Source organism: Bufo bufo, unplaced genomic scaffold (assembly GCF_905171765.1).
Source record: "Bufo bufo unplaced genomic scaffold, aBufBuf1.1, whole genome shotgun sequence".
In the NCBI taxonomy this organism is placed as follows: Eukaryota; Metazoa; Chordata; class Amphibia; order Anura; family Bufonidae; genus Bufo; species Bufo bufo.
Genome location: NW_024400292.1, coordinates 212,377 through 234,807, shown reverse-complemented (window position 1 = coordinate 234,807; position 22,431 = coordinate 212,377). Strand labels below are relative to the sequence as shown.

The 22,431-nt window shown below is 44.9% G+C and overlaps 1 protein-coding gene across 1 annotated transcript in view; it reads right to left on the bottom strand.

Annotated features, from left to right (window-relative positions):
- The window catches only part of LOC120983844 (protein TAMALIN-like), a 54,484-nt gene that overhangs the window by 7,819 nt on the left and 24,234 nt on the right, over positions 1-22,431 (bottom strand). Inside the window, exon 2 of the mRNA XM_040413241.1 lies at positions 3,692-3,741. Within this exon, the coding sequence (XP_040269175.1) occupies positions 3,692-3,741 (50 nt within the window). The remainder of the gene's footprint in view (positions 1-3,691; positions 3,742-22,431) is intronic.

The following is a 22,431-nucleotide window of genomic DNA, read 5'->3' as shown; positions in this document are numbered from 1 at the left end:
CACGAAAAGTCTACGGTTCCCAACTACAATAGAAACTCAGCAGAACATGGAAAGCAGATGCCATAGGAAACTAAAACCAGGAGTCTGGTAATAAATATCCTAGTCAACATAGAGAAAGAATAAGGGGTGGTCCCTAGAAGGAGAAGGTGTGGAAGCACCTCTCCGGGGAGTACTGCTCTGTAAAGCAAAAATATGTGAGAAAAGGGGCAGTAACTTATTAAAACCTGTAGTTTATTAGGACGATTAATAACTAGGAATAAGAAGCCCCTACCAGACAAACCACATAAACAAACAATGGCAAGGGACCTAGTCAAATAGGTCACCTGTAGGTCAGGTCCACTTAGGCCCTTGAGATGGTGCGAAAGTGAAAGTGACCAGAAACATACACTGTGTTGAGACCAGGGGGCGGTGTGCCTGAGGTCTAATAATATGCCATTAGGCAAAAGTAACAGGGTAGATCTTACCGGTGATGGACGCCCGGACCGTGTAGTCCAATGCTCAAGGGAAGGAATTCTTTAAACCTGAATGCGTCCTTCAATAGGTTAGGCCTTGATAGCTGAGGGCCACAGGGAAAAGTCTAATCCTGTTAATGCCCTACTTGGCCTATTGTGCCCTAAGGTAACCTCAGGACGCCGGCAGACAGGCGGTATACCAGACTGCCCTGCCACCCTCCATGGTAAGGCAACACGCGCTCCATGTGACACACAGTATTTGGGGCCAATTTGGACTATACATGTCCACTAGAGCCTGTGCAACATTTACTTCTCCCCCCCCCCCTTCCTCCATCTGTAACTATCATCCAGCTGGTATAGGAGTGGGGGCTTTTCCTCTACTTATGACCCCTGTCCCCTGATGAGTTAGGGGGTTCTGTAGAAGTAGAGGTACCTTATTCCCTGAAGGTTTGATATATTCTGAACGAAACGCGTAGGGTCTACGAATATACAGTTGCAAGAAAAATTATGTGAACCCTTTGGAATGATATGGATTTCTGCACAAATTGGTCATAAAATGTGATCTGATCTTCATCTAAGTCACAACAATAGACAATCACAGTCTGCTTAAACTAATAACACACAAAGAATTAAATGTTACCATGTTTTTATTGAACACACCATGTAAACATTCACAGTGCAGGTGGAAAAAGTATGTGAACCCCTAGACTAATGACATCTCCAAGAGCTAATTGGAGTGAGGTGTCAGCCAACTGGAGTCCAATCAATGAGATGAGATTGGAGGTGTTGGTTACAGCTGCCCTGCCCTATAAAAAAACAGTTCTGGGTTTGCTTTTCACAAGAAGCATTGCCTGATGCGAATGATGCCTCACACAAAAGAGCTCTCAGAAGACCTACGATTAAGAATTGTTGACTTGTATAAAGCTGGAAAGGGTTATAAAAGTATCTCCAAAAGCCTTGTTGTTCATCAGTCCACGGTAAGACAAATTGTCTATAAATGGAGAAAGTTCAGCACTGCTGCTACTCTCCCTAGGAGCGGCCGTCCTGTAAAGATGACTGCAAGAGCACAGCGCAGACTGCTCAATGAGGGGAAGAAGAATCCTAGAGTGTCAGCTAAAGACTTACAAAAGTCTCTGGCATATGCTAACATCCCTGTTAGCGAATGTATGATACGTAAAACACTAAACAAGAATGGATTTCATGGGAGGATACCACAGAGGAAGCCACTGCTGTCCAAAAAAAACATTGCTGCACGTTTACAGTTTGCACAAGAGCACCTGGATGTTCCACAGCAGTACTGGCAAAATATTCTGTGGACCGGTGAAACCAAAGTTGAGTTGTTTGGAAGAAACACACAATACTATGTGTGGAGAAAAAGAGGCACAGCACACCAACCTCAAAACCTCATGCCAACTGTGAAGTATGGTGGTGGTTTGGGGCTGCTTTGCTGTGTCAGGGCCCGGACGGATTGCTATCATCGAAGGAAAAATGAATTCCCAAGTATATCAAGACATTTTGCAGGAGTACTTAAGGCCATCTGTCCACCAGCTGAAGCTCAACAGAAGATGTGTGTTGCAACAGGACGACGACCCAAAGCATAGAAGTAAATCAACAACAGAATGCCTCGGGCATCTCAAACTCGCGGCCCTCCAGCTGTTGTAAAACTACAACTCCCACAATGCCGTGCTGTAGGCTGATACCTGTAGGCTCTCCGGGCATGCTGGGAGTTGTAGTTTTGCAACAGCTGGAGGGCCGCGAGTTTGAGATGCCTGCCTTAAACAGAAGAAAATACGCCTTCTGGAGTGGCCCAGTCAGAGTCCTGACCTCAACCCGATTGAGATGCTATGGCATGACCTCAAGAAAGCGATTCACACCAGACATCCCAAGAATATTGCTTAACTGAAACAGTTCTGTAAAGAGGAATGGTGAAGAATTACTCCTGACCGTTGTGCACGTCTGATCTGCAACTACAGGAAACACTTGGTTGAAGTTATTGCTGCCAAAGGAGGTTTAACCAGTTATTAAATCCAAGGGTTCACATACTTTTTCGACCTGCACTGTGAATGTTTACATGGTGTGTTCAATAAAAACATGGTAACATTTAATTCTGTGTGTGTTATTAGTTTAAGCAGACTGTGATTGTCTATTGTTGTGACTTAGATGAAGATCAGATCACATTTTATGACCAATTTGTGCAGAAATCCAGATCATTCCAAAGGGTTCACATACTTTTTCTTGCAACTGTATCCATCTATATTAGTCCTTAGGGACTTCTTCATTTTCCACCAAATATCACACCCCGATAGCCAAAGCCCCCCACAGGGCCATTTCCCCTGCCTTTACAGGGCCATCTAGGGTGCATCATTCAGGGTCAGGTTCCGGACGGGGCCACCCCTTGCGGGGAGAGGACCCCGTGTTAGGAGGTTACCTTAGGGCACAATAGGCCAAGTAGGGCATTAACAGGGTTAGACTTTTCCCTGTGGCCCTCAGCTATCAAGGCCTAACCTATTGAAGGACGCATTCAGGTGTAAAGAATTCCTTCCCTTGAGCATTGGACTACACGGTCCGGAGCGTCCATCACCGGTAAGATCTACCCTGTTACTTTTGCCTAATGGCATATTATTAGACCTCAGGCACACCGCAGTGGTCTCAACACAGTGTATGTTTCTGGTCACTTTCGCACCATCTCAAGGGCCTAGGTGGACCTGACCTACAGGTGACCTATTTGACTAGGTCCCTTGCCATTGATTGTTTATGTTTATGTGGTTTGTCTGGTAGGGGCTCCTTATTCCTAGTTATTAATCGCCCTAATAAACTACAGGTTTTAATACGTTACTGCCCCTTTTCTCACAACATAGAGAAAGCAACGCAAACTAGGAATCTGAAATGTTTTTTAAAGGGGTTGTCAAAATCTTCTATACTGATGGTAGGACAGGTCATCAATATCTGATAGGTCGGAGTACAAAGCCTGGAACCCCCACTGATCAGCTGTATGAAGAGGAGGCGGCGGCACTCCAGTGAGCGCTGCATCCTCTTCCTAGACCAGTGATGTCACTTTCATTGGTCACATGGCAATTCAAATGAACAGGCCTGAGCTGCAATACCAAGCACAGCCGCTATTCAATGGACAGCGCTGTGCTGTGAGGCCGCCGCGCTCACCGGAGTGCTCCCACCTCCTCAAACAGGTGATCGGCGGGGTGCCAAGAAATAAATATATATATTTATTACAGATGTCTTACCTGTGATGCTCTGATGCCTGGCTTACGTTCTTCCAACCCATTGGAGATCCCTAAATGAAGACAATGAACGGTGACACATGAATGATACATCTACATGCAATACTTGGAATCATTCTGCAAAAAATAATATAGGAAAAAGTGAGAACGAAGGAAAGGAAACAGTTTCTATTAATAAACGGGCGCCTTATCTTCTGAACAAACCCAAAAAATTTTAATAGCACAGGGTTTGACAGCACAGAGTCAAGACACCTTTACATGGGCTGATGATCAGGACAATGAATGATCAGGAACCAATGTTCATAGGACCAATGTCCCATGTAAACATCCTGCCAATTAGCCAGCAAATAAGCAAGCGCTCTTTTGTCGGCTGTACAATTGCTAGCGTGTCAGCAGGACGGTTCACCATGTACACAGGGGATGTGCTGCTGACAAATGCAAACTGAATGGGGACGAGAGAATTGAGGTAACACTCAGAGAACTTTTTTTTTTTTTTTTTTTTTTTTTTTACAGCTGCTTATTCCTCTGTCCATGCTGAGCACATGCACGCTTGGACAAACAGTGCGTGCATGTATGTGGGGTGGGGGAAGTCGGGAGGAATAATGCCATCCAAAAAAGAGTTAAGTGGCTGTGACAGACTTAGGCCTTGTTCACATTTCCATTTTTCACGTGTGCCATCTGCATTTTCTAAGGACAACACACCTACCCATTGATTTTGATGAGTTTCTTCACACATCAGTAGTCAATGGTCAAGTCACAAGAGACATGCACTGCTTTGGTCTGCGATGTGGACCAAACACACCTATTGAAGTCTATGGCCCTGATTTATCATACCTTCACTCCAGAATTCTGGTATCAAAAAGTTGCAAGATTAGGGCTTTTGCAACTTTTCGCATTTTTACACCTCTCACTCCAGTTTTGGAATGTGGGTGGAAAAGTGGGTGTGGTTAGCTATGTTAATGAGTTTCACTCCAGATTTATCATTGAGACCTTTTTTTTTAAAGTTACAAAAAGTCGCAATGTGGAGTAGGAAAAGTGGAGGAGCTTCTCTAGACAGAAGTGTTAGGCCCCTTTGACACGAGGGAGTTTCCCACACGGGTGCAATGCGTGGCGTGAACACAACACCCGCACTGAATCCCGACCCATTCATTTCAACAGGTTTGTGTACATGAGTGTTTTTTTTTTTTATGCATCAGTTCTATATTCTGTGTTTTTTCACACAGCACCACAGAAGTGAATGGGGCTTCAGTGAAAAATGCATTGCATCCGGAAGCAGGTACGGATGTAATGTGTTTTTCACTGATGGTTGCTAAGAGATGTTGTTTGTTATCCTCCCGTTTTTTATCATCAAAACGCATTTCACCCGCGTGGAAAAAAAATGAAAAACTGATCGCAATCGCAGACCAAACTGACTGAACTTGCTAGCAAAATGGTTTGAGTTTCACCTAACGCACCCGGTGCCAATCCGTCACGCTCGTGTGAAAGAGGACTTAGGTCTGAGTATCAGACAAGTTTATCAAGTAGATCAATAGAAGTAGGATTGGATTGGCTCACCCTCCAATTTATACGGAATGGGTGCTCCCCCTAAAAGAAAGATATCCCCAATCTTCTAGGTAGGTAAATAAACTATATGGAGGAGAGGGGCACACCTCATATGGTGATCAAATGGAACTGCAGCCAATGCGTTTAAACTATTTATTAGTTACAATAAAATAATATACGGTACCTGAATAGCATAAAATACACTAAAATACAATTAAAACATAAATAACTATCTGTGTAAATTGAGAAAGCCAGTATAAGTGTCACTGATATCCAATAAGATTAGTAAATTTGATGGTATTCAAGTTCAGATGCGCAATGGTATATGCGCTATATCTCTCCTATTGTCGGGAAATAAACTAGCAGCTATGGCTAGTGTGTTGCAATATGATACAAAGTCTCGTATATTGCTTGCTGTTTGTTACAGCATATCAATTAATGCGATATAATGGCTGGGTGTGTATGAACACACTACTCACTGTTAGGGTTAGGGTTAGTGAGTAGTGTGTTCATACACACCCAGCCATTATATCGCATTAATTGATATGCTGTAACAAACAGCAAGCAATATACGAGACTTTGTATTAGGGGTGGGCGATATGGCCTAAAATCTATATTGCGATATAATTTTAAGCATGTGCGATATGCGATATATATTGCGATATATTGTTTTCTATATTTGGGGGGGCGTGTTTAAACTTTTTTTTACTTTTTATTTAATAACTATTAGTCTCCTTAAGGGCTAGAACGTAGAACCCTTGTCATATTCACCCTAACAGAGCTCTATTAGGGTGAATAGGACTTTACACTCTCCCTGCTGCCCTGTGCTTTGTGCACACAACAGCAGGGAGCTGATCCCCCTCCCCAGATCCCCCCCCTCCCCTAAACGGTGCCATCCACAGATCCCCCCTCCCCTAAACGGTGCCATCCCCAGATCCCCCCCTCCCCTAAACGGTGCCATCCACAGATCCACCCCCCCTCCCCTAAACGGTGCCATCCACAGATCCACCCCCCCTCCCCTAAACGGTGCCATCCACAGATCCACCCCCCCTCCCCTAAACGGTGCCATCCACAGATCCACCCCCCCTCCTCTAAACGGTGCCATCCACAGATCCACCCTCCCTCCTCTAAACGGTGCCATCCACAGATCCCCCCCCCTCCCCTAAACGGTGCCATCCACAGATCCCCCCCCCCCCCCTAAACGGTGCCATCCACAGATCCCCCCCCCTCCCCTAAACGGTGCCATCCACAGATCCCCCCCCCTCCCCTAAACGGTGCCATCCACAGATCCCCCCCCTCCCTAAACGGTGCCATCCACAGATCCCACCCCTCCCCTAAACGGTGCCATCCACAGATCCCCCCCCCTCCCCTAAACGGTGCCATCCACAGATCCCCCCCCCCCCCCTCCCCTAAACGGTGCCATCCACAGATCCCCCTCCCCTAAACGGTGCCATCCACAGATTCCCCCCCCCCCCCCTAAACGGTGCCATCCACAGATTCCCCCCCCCCCTAAACGGTGCCATCCACAGATTCCCCCCCCCCCTAAACGGTGCCATCCACAGATTCCCCCCCCCCCCCCTAAACGGTGCCATCCACAGATCCCCCCCCCTCCCCTAAACGGTGCCATCCACAGATCCCACAAATCAAATTGGCTTCTCAGGAGATATATATGTTAAAGGCATCTCATTCAGTAGTACTGCCTATATATGCCTTTAACATATATATCTCCTGAGAAGCCAATTTGATTCTAAAGGGTTAATTTAATTCATCCTGTAATCTAAACTCTGTGTCATCTGTCCCTTCTCTTATCTCTCTGCTCCTTATCACTGCTGCAACAAGATCCACAGCCTCAGTGTGACCTGTTCTAGTGACTCCCGGCTCTTTTAACTCAATGAATGGAATGAGTCACTGACTGAGTCGGATCTTTAGATTCTTGTGACTCATTCGATTCATTTAGACTCCCTGACCCTGTACTACTCCGAGGACTCGAGTCAGAGCTGCTACTGTGCTGTGCTGGCCTCGCCCCCTCAGCTCTGGTCGGTGATTGGTTGGTGGGCGGGGAGGGGTGGGGCTGGCAGAAGCATCTCTTCCACTCTAAGATCATATTACTGACTCCTCCCCAGTCCCTCCCTCAGGCTCCTGCTGCCAGCGTGAGGTGAGCTGTATTGTCTGTGTGCTGTGATGAGCCGATTCAAACGGATCGGATCAATCGACTCCTCCGGTTCACTGAACTGAATCGATTCAAATGAACGATTCGTTCATGAACCGGACATCACTAGTTACCGGAGCTAAGACCTAGTAAGGTATACAGTAAAGAGATCACCAATTAATAAAGTTAAAGTTACTGATTAGTTTTTAAATGTTATACTGTCAGCGGCGTGGCCCTGTATGTTCTAACCCCCAGGCAAGCGTCCCTGTCACCATGGGAACGCCTGGGGGTTAGAATATACCATCGGATTTGAGTTTTCACGCGCTCACTGAGATCGTGAAAACTCAATGATTTACTGTCAGTCCCTCCCCTCCTCCTCTTGTCATTGGTGGTCAGCGGCAGCCGCGCACAGAGGGGAGGGAGGGACTCTCTCCTTCTCCACTGTACCGGCTCAGGATCATATCGCGGTCCGGCGATATAGGCGATATGCTCAAAATCCATATCGTGGCACAAATTTATATCGCATATCGCCTATATCGTCTATATCGCCCACCCCTACTTTGTATCTTATTGCAACACACTAGCCATAGCTGCTAGTTATTTCCCGACAATAGGAGAGATATAGCGCATATACCATTGCGCATCTGAACTTGAATACCATCAAATTTACTAATCTTATTGGATATCAGTGACACTTATACTGGCTTTCTCAATTTACACAGATAGTTATTTATGTTTTAATTGTATTTTAGTGTATTTTATGCTATTCAGGTACTGTATATTATTTTATTGTAACTAATAAATAGTTTAAACGCATTGGCTGCAGTTCCATTTGATCACCATATGAGGTGTGCCCCTCTCCTCCATAAAGTTTATCAAGTAACATGAGATATTTGATAAGGCTACATGCACACGACCGTATGTGTTTTGTGGTCCGAAAAAAAAAAAAAAAAAAAGGATGACATCCATATGCCATCTGTTTTGTTTTGTTTTGTTTGTTTGCGGATCCATTGTAACAATTCCTAAAACGGACAAGAATAGGGCATGTTCTATTTTTTTGGGCGGGGCTACGGAACGGATATACTGATGCGGACAGAGTGGGTCCGCATCCTATCCACAAAAAAAACGGATTGGACACGGAAACAAAATACGTTCGTGTGCATGAGGCCTAAATGTGACAAAGTACTCTAACACTGACTGTCTGTGGTTTTTCACTGAGCATTGGTAGGAGATGAGTTGAGCAGTGTATGTGGAATATGGATTACTTTGGGGGGAAAAACAGACACGCAGACCAAACATGCACATTCTTCATGTATGAAACATGGACCGATTTTGCACGGAAGTCAAACGGAGTCAGACAGGGAAATGTGAACGAGGCCTTACAGCATTTATACAGCGGCCGTATGAATGCAAACAAATGATTCAATTCTTTAAAACAAAGACATTCACTAAGAGTGGCATGCTTAATGGGATGATAATCTTAGACATGGTACCAAGACAACAATAAGGAATTAAGTAGGTTAATCTGGGATTTTATGTCACGACACGGAGGCTCATATTGCATTCTCATTCTTTACTGAAATCCACAGCAGCAAAGAAAACCCACAAAAAATAAACCTACAGACCACCCCCACAAGGGGTAACCCCTCCCACCGACCAGTCCATAAATAGGTCCTCCCACCGGAACTCTTCTTCATGGCAGATAAGTATAACATTATGGCTCAGGCCTATCATTTTTTTCTACTCAATTTTTATTGATTTTCTGAGGATTTTTGTTTCTCTGGGGGGTTTGGGTTTTAGTCCCCATATTTTTCCTGTATTGCTAATTATATTTTTATATTGCCTTTTCCCCTTGTTTCTTTCCCCCCCCCCCTTTCTCTACCCTCTGGGGTTAATACCGCCGCTATTGCCGTCCTTCCCTGCCCGCCCTGGGCGGGATTTTTGTGTCCGGCCGCTTCCCCCTTTTTCTAGCTTACCTCGACGCGTCCGGCGCCATTGCTTCTTGATTCGGGCTTGCGTGCGCTCCTCTTCCGAAATCTCGCGAGTTGCGAGATTTCGGCGGCTCCGGGATTCTCGGACGCCATCTTGGTCCTCTCTTCTCCGCCGGCTGCATCGGGTTAGCCGTGAAGGGGTCGTGTTTTTTCCTGTATTCCCGAAAGCGCTGGGGGTGGAGTCTCTCCATCGGCGCCATCTTGCCTCCTGTTGCTCGGGTATCGCAGCGGTCATACCGGTAGTGTCGCATCTCCTGGAGTGACTAACTCAGTTTTTGCTCCTCACCATGTCTCTGCCTGTGGGGGTCTCCCCCTCTGTGCCTCCCACCTTGCAGGTTTCCTCTGCTTTAGTGCCTACCCCTGCCCCGGCGGGTACCGTTGCCAGCTCCTCTCCTGCTCAGTCCCAGTCTGCTGCCTTGCAGCAGTCCATTGCGGATGCTATTAATAATGCTATGGGTTCCATGTCCTCCATTATCTCCCAGTCTATTTCCCAAGCTCTAAGGACTCAGACCCCTGCCCCTATCCCTCCTGCCACCGATGCCTCCAGAAATATTGGATCTGATTGATAGAACTAAGCTAAGGATGGCGTGCTTAGTACACGCAAAAGAGCCTGCCCGCGCCAGGCGGAAAAAGCGCGCCCCTGGAAGTCCGCTCGGGCTCAGCCCGTCCCTAGTTCTGACTCAGAGATAGAGTCCGAGGAGGAGGCTTTGAGTAATGGCCACAGTGCCTCTGATGTTGACCTTGAAGGGGTCTTAGTGGAGGATGAGGATTTCGTGTCTGAAGTCCCTCTGTCACGCCCTTCAACTAGTGCGGCCCTTGAGGCCAATGGTTCGGCTCTTACTTCCCTAACGGACCCTTTGGGCGAACCCTTATTTGACCCAGACAGTTTACATCACCCGAGGTCAGCGGAGTGGTTACCCGCTCCACATGTGGCTCGATATTTGGAGGAGAGGGTTAGGAAGCCCCTGTCTAAAGAGACACGAAACAAATTGAGGGCGGAGTGCCCGCGCCCCCTTGTCCCAAACAACGAGGAATATAGGAGAATAATATCCTGTTACTTTTTCCCCCGGGGGGACTGGAACTATGGCTTCTTTCTGCAATAAGACCTTCACCTGGTCTAGGATTAAGGACTGGACCAATCAGTTTTTTTCGGTAATCTGGAAAACATCCTGGGGTAGAGAGGAAAATTCTAGCCTTAGGCCTGACTAAATTACATCCAGCACCCACGGAGAGCTGGAAATATTTCTCCAGGCCAGCACAAAATCCTTTAACCTTCCTCCTACCCTGCCTCTGGAGTCATTGTTTTGATGAAAAAAAACCCTTTTCCTCTTCCCATTCCCAAACGCCATCGGGATGAGAAATCTTTTTCTGATCCTGCCTGCCTCTTGATGAAAATTTCTTGGGTCTGAGGGAAAACCCTTTTTATCCGTGGCCTTTTCTAAGATGTCATCCAGGACCGACCCGAACAATCTATCTCCTTCACAGGGGATGCTGCACAACTTCTTTTTAGATGCAGCGTCACCCGCCCATGACCTAAGCCACACTGCTCTTCTGGTGGCATTTGAGAGGGCTGCTGATCTGGCTGCCAGTTTAACAGTGTCTACCGAGGCATCTGCTAAAAACTTCGCCGCCTGCTTAAGCATCGGCAAGGAGGCCACAATATCTTCACTAGGTGTTCCTCTAATTGGCTTATCCAAATTAACATCGATTTGGCTGTTTAAGTGGAAACTACACTAGGCCTTTAGGATGGACATGGAGGCTTCCCAGGATCTTTTCAGTAGCACCTCACCCTTTTTGTCCATAGGGTCTTTCAGCAGACCTAAATTTTCAAAGGGTAACGCTGACTTTTTTGTAATTTTTGCAACTGGGGCATCTACTTTTGGACACTTATCCCAAAAAGTTGTATCTTCCTCTGCAAAAAGGGTATTTTCTTTAGATGGCCGCTAGCACATCTGCAATATCCAGTCCCCATAGCTCTGTGTGCTTTTATTGTGTAAAAAACCCATTTGATACATATGCAAATTAACCTGAGATGTGTCCTGTACGTGAGATGAGTCAGGGACAGGACTCATCTCAGATTAATTTGCATATGTATCAAATCGTTTTTTTTTTACAAAATAAAACCACACAGAGCTATGGGGACTGGATATTGCAGATGTGCTAGCGGCCATCTAGCAACCCATGTCCTCAGCTCTATACCCAAAATCCCGGTGACAGGTTCCCTTTAAAGGTGGCTATATACATTTGTCTAAAGTTGATCAAAATGGATGATTTTAACCAAAACTGTCAGTGGCTGAAATTTAACAAATGATTGTTTCAGAGGCTGATGGCCTACTTCTCTTCAGATGAAAATGCTCTGCCAGGTTTAAAATTTTTGCCCAATAGTTTGACCTTTAGTTATATTATAAATAAAAAAAAAGCTTGTTTGTGATAATATCCATCTTTCTTTGAAAGAACATTCTAGAAAGATCTTTCATTGAATGTGTATGGCCAGTTTAAACCTCAACACCCAATACGGACTAAAGTGTGTATGGCAGTGTCTGTGAAACGATCGCTCACCAAATGAGTGTTTTCTCAACTGCTGTTCAACCATCAACCTACATCTACCTAATATGTATAGTCACCTCTACAAAATTTGGCTTATTACAAGATCAGATAAAAATACATATATTAAGGGAGTTTTAAAAGAGCACACGTTAGTCCAGATTTACTTATCCTAAAGATGGCAGAAGCTAAGACAGATTGTCTAGGCCAGGGATGGCCAACCTGCGGCTTTCCAACTGTAGTAAAACTACAACTCCCACCATGCCCTGCTGTAGGCAGCTATCAGACTGCTGGGAGTTGTAGTTTTGCAACAGCTGGAGAGCCTCAGGTTGGCCATCCATGGTCTAGGCCTTCACCAGATTAATCACAGGGTCTTATGCTGGATTTTACATTTGGTGTAGGGATAGACACTTTTCTGTCTCCATACCAACTATTGGTTGGCTTTCTTTGAGACTTTTTCAAACCAGAATTGCAGCTCAATTTTGGCACAAAATGGGGCACTTTAGACCCTGCATCATTCACACAAAGCTCAGCCCCTTGTAGAACTCCTAGATGTGCCAATTTGCATCCCTTTTTTTTTTAGACAGATTTTTGGTGCAGACACATTAGTAAATCTGGGCCATCATGTGTTCAAAATCCTCAGGGCGCTACGTGAATACAAAGTGAACAAACATACCTAGGTACGTAAAGACGGGCAAGATAGTGGTCTAGCATTTTAGATTCTGCCACATTTGCACTACTTTTTGCAGTAAAATGACGAACACTAGTAAGGAACCCTGATGGACACCATGATAAGTCACACATATCTATGGAGTGTATGTATACAAGGACTCCTTCTGCAGTTCCAATTTTAATGCATTTACTTACAGTCTTGTGAAAAAATTAGGACACCCTTTGAAAGCATGTGGTTTTTTGTAACATTTTTAATAAATGGTTATTTCATCTCCGTTTCAACAATACAGAGAGATTAAAGTAATCCGACTAAACAAAGAAAACTGAAGAAAAGTCTTTTCAAGATCTTCTGTAAATGTCATTCTACAAAAATGCCTATTCTAACTGAGGAAAAAGATAGGACACCCTTGCCCCTAATAGCGAGTGTTACCTCCTTTGGCTGAAATAACTGCAGTGAGACGGTTCTTGTAGCCATCTACCAGTCTTCGACATCGGTCTGAGAAAATTTTACCCCACTCCTCAATGCAGAACTTTTTCAGCTGTGAGATGTTTGAGGGGTTTCTTGCACGTACAGCCCTTTTCAAGTCACCCCACAGCATCTCAATGGGATTCAAATCTGGACTTTGACTTGGCCATTCCAGGACTCTCCATTTCTTCTTTTTCAGCCAATCTTTGGTTGATTTACTAGTATGTTTTGGGTCATTGTCATGTTGCATGGTCCAGTTCCGCTTCAGCTTTAATTTTCTAACTGATGGTCTCACATGTTCTTCAAGCACCTTCTGATACACAGTAGAATTCATCGTGGATTCTATGATGGTGAGCTGACCAGGTCCTGCTGCAGCAAAGCAGCCCCAAACCATGACACTTCCACCTCCATGCTTCACAGTTGGTATGAGGTTCTTTTCTTGGAATGCTGTGTTTGGTTTACGCCAAACATGTCCTCTGCTGTTGTGTCCAAATAATTCAATTTTGGACTCATCTGTCCAAAGAACATTATTCCAGAAGTCCTGGTCTTTGTCAACTTTATCGCTGGCAAATGTCAGTCTGGCCTCGATGTTTCTCTTGGAAAGCAAAGGTTTCCTCCTTGCACACCTCCCATGCAAGTTAAACTTGTACAGTCTCTTTCTGATTGTAGAGGCATGTACTTCTACATCAACAGTAGCCAGAGCCTGCTGTAGTTCTCGAGATGACACTTTAGGGTTTTTGGATACCTCTTTTAGCATCTTGCGGTCTGCTCTTGGGGTGAACTTGCTGGGGCGACCAGTCCTGGGCATGTTGGCAGTTGTTTTGAAAGCCCTCCACTTGTAGACTATCTTCCGGACAGTGGAATGGCTGATTTCAAAATCTTTTGAGATCTTTTTAAATCCCTTCCCAGACTCATAGGCTGCTACAATCTTTTTTCTGAAGTCCTCTGACAGCTCTTTTGCTCTCACCATGGTGCTCACTCTCACTTCAACAGTCAGGAGCACACCAAACTAAATGTCTGAGGTTTAAATAGGGCAAGCCTCATTCAACATGCAGAGTAACGATCTACTAATTATGTGCACCTGGTGTGATATACCTGTGTGAGATCTGAGCCAATTTAAGAGGGAATACATGTGAGGGTGTCCTATCTTTTTCCTCAGTTAGAATAGGCATTTTTGTAGAATGACATTTACAGAAGATCTTGAAAAGACTTTTCTTCAGTTTTCTTTGTTTAGTTGGATTACTTTAATCTCTCTGTATTGTTGAAACGGAGATGAAATAACCATTTATTAAAAATGTTACAAAAAACCACATGCTTTCAAAGGGTGTCCTAATTTTTTCACATGACTGTACACCTGCACAACTCTAGTTCTCCAAGGATCACTCTAACTTCTACCAATGACTGCATCAGTCCACTCAAACATGCATGCTGTTTTCTGAGGCAGATATTGCTTTTCACTCCATTTCTATGTGACTACTGATAGTAGAGAATTCCTTGCCCCAGCTGCTTGAGAACTGTATACAGACGGGACACGTGAAGGTTACAATGTGCTATAGGTTTTCCAGCTTCTCTATGCAGATGGAACAAATACAGGAAAAGGGAGTCCTGTTAGAGACACATTACTGAAGGGAAATGTGACTCCATGTTGTCTTCTCTAAGATGTACAGAATTGTTATAATATCTCACCCACGCACTTCACATCCCCCCCCCCCCCCCCCCCGCTGTAAGTTAGGTTCACTTATCTGTCTCAGGACAGATTCTGGGAATCTCCCGTGACCTAGAACAAATGTTCTGTTTCACTCAGGGTCATTCGGCACAACTGCGTACATTCTTATATGTGACGTATTACATACCCGTAAAAGGATGTTCCGGTAGTATCTGTGTGAACACCAATGTTTATCTTTTATGATTGGTTTAACGCTGTTATGCAAACTTTTCTACTGCCTATATAAGGCCAAGCTATAGCATAATAAAATTAGAGTGTTTCTCAGTGATGTGTGTGCCTGTTATTGCCAACTGAGAAACATCCCTCCCGTCTCAAACCAAGGTTGTCGTAGAGGTCCAGAAAGGTCCAAATCCTTTCAGTTTGGGGGCTCCGTCCGGGATAGAGAAGGCCATCCTTGTGTCCGGTAAGAGAGACATCCCTTTTGTTCACTGCCGGGGCCGAGGGCACTGGCCACATCTCTACCCGTGAGTTTTTATTATGTATCCGGGATACATTGTTAAGCCTTAAAAATAGACTCCGGGAGTTTATAATAAGTACTTGGAGTACTTTCATGAATAAGGCCGGCACTTGGAGTGCCATGCACGGTATAGAGCAGGGATGGTGAACCTTTTACAGACAGAGTGCATAAACTGTAACCCAAAACCCACTTATTTGTCGCAAAGTGCCAACACTGCAATTTATCCTGAATACTACAGTCCAATATAGTATATCATCCATGTACTTTATCATTTAGCTATAATAGCCTGCCTGAATTTAATGCGCTGCCTGTGCCATATATACCAGTGCTCCAGACAAAAAAAAATTACCAGGAGCCATTGGCTCCTAAACTAAAAAATTTAGGAGCCAAATTAAATTTTTTAGTCGCCAAATTTAAAATGCATATAATTTTAAAAAAAGGACTTTGAGAAGATGAGAAGCAGGTCCCAGTAGTGAGCCAGCACTACATATAGGAAAAAAACAGCACCACATGCCTCTCACATCCAGGGACATCTTCTGGGGGACAAGGTGACTAAAAATGGCGAATTGCGTGGTTTAGAGTTTTTTTTTCTGTTACGGCCTTCACCGAGCGGGAATATTTTTAAATATTTTAATAGCTCACACTTTTTGGGACATGGCGATATGTAATATGTTTATTCTTTATTGTTTGTAAATTTTATATGTAAAACTGGGAAGGGGGCCATTTAAACTTTTAGTATTTTGGTGTTTTTTTTTTACTTTTTATTTAATAACCATTTCTTCCCTTAGGGACTAGAACCTGGATCTTTTCAGCCCTTGTGCTATTCACCCTGATAGAGCTCTATCAGGGTGAATAGGATCTCGCACATCTCCCTGCTGCCCTGTGCTCTGTGCACACAGCAGCAGGGAGCTGAACATGGCAGCCAGGACTTCAGTAGCGTCCTGGCTGCCATGGTAACAATCGGAGCCCCAGCAGTGTAATCTGCCACTGCCACCAATGAAGGGGATGGGACCCTGTGGCCACCATATAACAATGAAAGGGGGGGGGGGGGGGACGACTTGTGGCAAGGGATAATGGGGGTGGGGGGGGGAGCACTGCGCCAACACTTACTATTATTCCTGGGCGCCGCTCCATTCGCCCGCTGTGGCCCCCGGTATTTTCAGCATTTAGAGGAAGGAGGAGGAGACGCCAGTGTCTCTCCTTCTCCCTGACAGCAGCGCTGTCCAATCAGAGCGCAGAGCTCAGAGCCAGGGAGGTTTTTTTTTCTCCCTGGCTCTGGGCTCTGCGCTGTGATTGGACAGCGCTGCTGTCAGGGAGAAGGAGAGACACTGGCGTCTCCTCCTCCTTCCTCTAAATGCTGAAAATACCGGGGGCCACAGAGGACAAACGGAGCGGCGCCCAGGAATAATAGTAAGTGCACTTAGATCCCTGGGCGCCGCTCTATGCAGCCTGCTACTAAGTTCTTATTCTTTGGACCCACGAAAGGTCCTCTTTAACTCTTTCATACAATTGTCTGCAGCGGTATAACAGACCCGTCACCCGGCCTCAATAACAGGGCATGCGATCTGTGGCACCTGAGGGGTTAATTGCCGCGTATCGCATGCCCTGTTATTGAGGCCGGGTGCCGGTGCCGACACTTATGTTTTACATTCATTGGTGGCGCAGTGGCGATAGCTCCTCCCCTGCTATCTCCCCATTGGTGGTATTAGCGGCCACGTCACAGTGGAGAGGGACGGACTCCTTTCTTCTCCACTGTGGTGTGCTACTGAAGAGAACTTAGGCTGCGCAGGATCGCGGCGGTACAGTCGCAAATGGCGACAAGACTAAAAAGTCTTGTCGCCATCTGCAAATTTTAAGGCGCATTGGCGACCATTTTGGTCGCCATCTGGAGCCCTGTATACTGCACCCTGCACTGATTAATGTCAGGAAAAGTCTAAGGCATCTTGGTACACCATAGACTTTTCCAGGGTGCGGGTGCCCACAGAGAGGGCTCTGAGTGCCGCCTCTGGCACCAGTGCCATAGGTTCGCCACCACTGGTATAGAGTCTCGGAGAGATCTATCCGTAAGTTGGTTTGTGTCAGGGACACACCGGAGGATCTCCGGGAGATCTATTTACTTTATCTAACTGTCGACAGATATTTTTTAGTACCAGGGGTACATGTAAGAACAGTCTCAGGGAGACTGACCTACCTTGGTTTGACACATACCTATATTTAGAGTATAAGATACATAGAGTGTTAAGATTAATCTGTTTGTGTGAGAGCTATTGTTCTGGTGGTAAGTGTAAGAACATATCTCACTGTAATATTATCATTGTCATTTGGTGAATTTTCTTATTGTGGGTGGAGGAAAATCTAAGTGCGAGTTTCCCCCTCCCAACCAGGGACTGCAGGCTGCAAATAGTGACAGCCCTAGTTTTCCTTCCCAATCTCATGTTGATTGTAAAGCAGCGCGTTTTCTCATGGACCTCAGGCAAAATACAAGACTTTGAGAAACATTTATATGAGAAGGAGGCAGCGGGATGCTTTGAGATTAAGAAGATACAGACCCCCACACAGTTACAAAAGTTCAGGAGCCAACACGTGAGTAAACAGACAGCCGACATTTCTCAGTTGCTGTCAGCCATTTACTGCAGAAGCTGTCTGTTTCAGCGTGATAGACTTGAAAAATGCTTTCTTCTCTATCCCGGTTGACAAGCAGACCAGACTCCCTTTTGCTTTTTCCTTTGAGGGTCGTCAACTCACCTGGTGCAGGATGCACCAGGGATATGCTGATTCACCGGTAGTGTATAGCATTGTCCTCTAAGACAGTTTAAAACCATGGCACTCCACCCAGGGTTCTGTGCTCTTGCAATACGTGGATTATTTGTTATTGTGTAGTATGTCAGAGGAGGCCAATGTAACAGATGGTTTATCTTTGTTGAAATGGTTGTCTGAATGTGGACACAAGGTGTCACGCAAGAAAATGCAATGGTGTAGAAAGCAAGTTGAATACTTGGGCTTTGTTCTCACAAAGGGAGAAAGGAGAATCAGCACAGAAAGAGTCCAGTCTGATTGTGGGCCTGGTCACCCCGCACACCGGGAAAGAAATGTTATCTTTCCTTGGTATGATAAACTACTGCAGACAATGGATTCCTGATTGCTCCTACTATGACAATGTAATGAGACAAGCCACTCTGGCAGACATGCCAGATCTCATCAGGTGGTCTGAGGAAATGTTTAATGCATTTGATTATTTGAAATGTTCTTTAATGACAAGTCCAGGTTTGGGCCTCCCTGACTACAAACTCACATTCCACGTATATGCTTGACAAAATTGTAAAACCATGGCGGGTGTGCTGACACAATATCACGGAGGCAAGTTACGTCCTTGTGCCTTTTTCTCAAAGGTGGTTCTGGTATCCGTCCAAGGAATGCCGGCCTGTCTGAGATCTCTTGCAGCCTGTGCTATGATGGTTGAGCTTGCAACGCCACTCACAATGGGACATGAGACTATCCTGTACACCACACATGATGTAGTAGGCCTTCTCAAAAGCATACACACACAGCACATGTCCGCACAAAGACTGTCTGGATGTGAGATTCTACTCCTCAGCAATCCCTCCCTTCAAATCAAATATGCAACACACACCTCAGGTCCAGCACCTATCTTGAATGCCCTATTAGGACTTAAAGGACCTGAGGATCACTTGACAGAGGCACATGATTGTATACACGCCATACAACATGACACACATATTGTCCTGGAAGCCAGACCCATCACATACCAATCTGCACAAGCAGCAGAATTAATTGCACTCACGAGAGCATGCATACTACATGAAGGCAAGCCAGTCACCATTTACACTGACAGCAGGTACACACATGGAGTGGTCTGGGACCACGGGGTCATTTGGCAAAGGAGACGATTCATTGCCACTGATGGTAAGCACATCTCACATTCATAACTTGTCATACAACTTTTAGAAGCCATAATATTTCCCTGACAGATTGCAATTGTCCACTGCAGGGCGCATACTGGTGGTAAAGATCATGTGTCCCAAGGCAATGCCCTGGCAGACGCGGAGGCCAAGAAAGCTGCACTGATGGCCCCGGCCACATTGCAAATGGTGAAATTAGTACCTCCTTCACTTGAGTTAACTCAGATGCTCGTGGATCTCCAGTCCTCAGCTACTGACGATAAAATGGCCGATTGGTGTTATCCAATCTTGCAGAGAATCCTAGGACAGGATTAATCTGCAAAGAGGGGGAAACATGCATAACACAGCACAGCTCCCCTCTGTTCATTGCACGTTTTCATGGAGTAGGACACAATAGGATGTAAAAGCGTAGCATACTATGAGTGCCATGTCTTTACAAAGGAACCCTATGTTGACGGGTGTCACTATATGGCATCTGTCAGAGGCATCCGTTTAACCTATACGTCATATGTACACAATAAACGTGGTGGGATCGCTTTGCGATCTCGGTTACCTAAGAAATCGCAAATGTGTCCGGTTTTTAAAAGCACACAGTTAAAATCTTTTTTTTTTTAACCCAGAAGTAATTCACCTTGCTAGCACAGCTCAGAGATCAGAGTAAATTTAGCACATCCGTGCCAAAAGAATCTTCCTGCCCCCGTGCCAGGATAAATCTATCAATCAGATATCATAATGACAAAACATCATAAAACTTGCATCTTCCCAGTCTTTGTGGCTCCGGCATCGTAGGAGGTCTCTCACCTTTAGCCTGGGCAGCGAGCTTCCGAAGAAAAGGACAGATCCTTATCACACAGCTGGTTGGTACAGGAAGGAAGATGACCTCAAAGTCACCTTCAATCCATAGACTTCATATTTTTCCCATATTTCCCTAATATTTCATAGGATAGGAAAATACAAAATTAATAATCTCTTCAGGAATTGTTCAGATTATAACCCACCTTCCAGGAAACCTGCGGGCAAATCAGATTCCCTGTTCCAATTACACAAGGCTGGACCTGTACGTGTCATAACCACTCCCCACTTCAGAGTGGGTAAAAACAGTGACACACTCAGGGGTCCTGGGTCCTTCACCTACCATCTGACGTTGACTACATCACGACCGCCCGCTGGACACGGGCACACCGCCATCTTGGATTATTCCTTATAAAGATTTTGTCTTTTACTGGACACTCCCACGGTAATTCTGAACTTACAGACAGACATTCTATTCCCTTCCACCTCTTACCTATTTCTATGCAACCAATCTGTTCGACTGGCAGGTATATTTATCTGTCAGTTTTAATGTATATATTTTTTGTGTATAGTTTTTAGAAATAAAACTAACGATTGCATCATTCCAGTTTTGCCCTTGTTCCTTGATTATCTGGTCTATGCTAAGAACTCTGTCCTCAGAGAAGACATAATACCGCATTATCTTATTTTTAGAAATTGTTAATTGGTTAGCTAGGTTGCAAATAACCGTTTCTTCCATTTAGGATTAGCTAGCCGGGGTCTCTTCGCCCAGATTCAATACGAAGAGTGGTGGCAGCAAATTAATCTGATTTCCAGCGTGAAATCTATAAATTTTATTTTTCTGATTGTATGGGCACACCAACCAATCTTAACCTCTTCCCGTCACACTAACGCTCCCCCAGGTCACACTAACGCCGATCGGCGTCATCTCGTGAGACCCGAGATTTGCTGTGAACGCGCGCGTTCACAGCGGCGCGCTGTTCGGAAGTTATACTACAGCCTGCCAGCGATGATCATTCGCTGGCAGGCTGTAGATGTTAAAATAATCGCATCAGAAAGGTATAGCAGACGCTGTTTTGTTAACAGCATCTGATATACCTGCTACTCTGGTGGTCCCTTTTGCTTGGATCGACCACCAGAGGACACAGGCAGCTCTGTAAGTAGCACCAATCACCACACTACACTACACCCCCCCCTGTCACTTATTAACCCCTGATCACCCCATATAGACTCCCTGATCACCCCCCTGTCATTGATCACCCCCCTGTATGGCTCCATTCAGACATCCGTATGTGTTTTGCGGATCTGCAAAACACTGACACCGGCAATGTGCTTTCCGCATTTTGCGGATCCGCACATTGCCAGAACTATATAGAAAATGCCTATTCTTGTCCGCAATTGCGGACAAGAATATGATATGTTCTATATTTTTGCGGAACGGAAGTGCAGATCCGCAATTCCGGATCCGAGCGGGACAAAGTCTGTCCCCATAGAAATGAATGGGTCCGCAATTCCGTTTCGCAAAAACACAGTAAAATCGCTGCGGCGCTATAAAGATCACTCGCATGGCGAGTTCATAGAAGATTTTTTTGCCACAAGTTAGCGGAAATAGTTTATTTTTTTGGTTTTTTGTTTTTTCTTACAAAGTCTCATATTCCACTAACTTGTGACAAAAAAATAAAATCTTACATGAACTCACCATACCCCTCACGGAATCCAAATGCGTAAAAATGCCCTGTGAAATCCTAAAGGTACTCATTGGAATTTGGGCCCCTTTGCGCATCTTGGCTGCAAAAAGGTGTCACACGTGGTATCGCCGTACTCAGGAGAAGTAGGGCAATGTGTTTTGGGGTGTATTTTTATATATATACCCATGCTGGTGAGAGAAATCTCTGTAAATTGACAACTTTGTATAAAAAAAAAAGGAAAAAGTTGTCATTTACAGAGATATTTCTCTCACCCAGCATGGGTATATGTAAAAATGCACCCCAAAACACATTTTCCGCTAACTTGTGAAAAAAAAATTAATCATACATGAACTCACCAAGCCCCTCCGCGAATACTTTGGGGTGTCTTCTTTCTAAAATGGGGTCATTTGGGGGGTATTTATACTATGCTGGCATTCTAGCACCTCAAGAAACATGACAGGTGCTCAAAAAGTCTGTTTAAAAAGGTAGAAATTCACATTTTTGTACCATAGTTTGTAAACGCTATAACTTTTGCGCAAACCAATATACACTTATTGGATTTTTTTTTATCAAAGACATGTAGCACAATAAATTCTGACACAAACTTGTATAGAAATTAAACCAGAGAAAGTTAAAAATACACATTTTTTTGAGAAAATTGCGGCCTATTTTGATTAATATCGGAAAAACTAAAAATGTCAGCAGCAATCAAATACCACCAAAAGAAAGCTGTATTTGTGAGAAGAAAAGAAGGTAAAATTCATTTGGGTGCCAAGTTGTATGACCGAGCAATAAA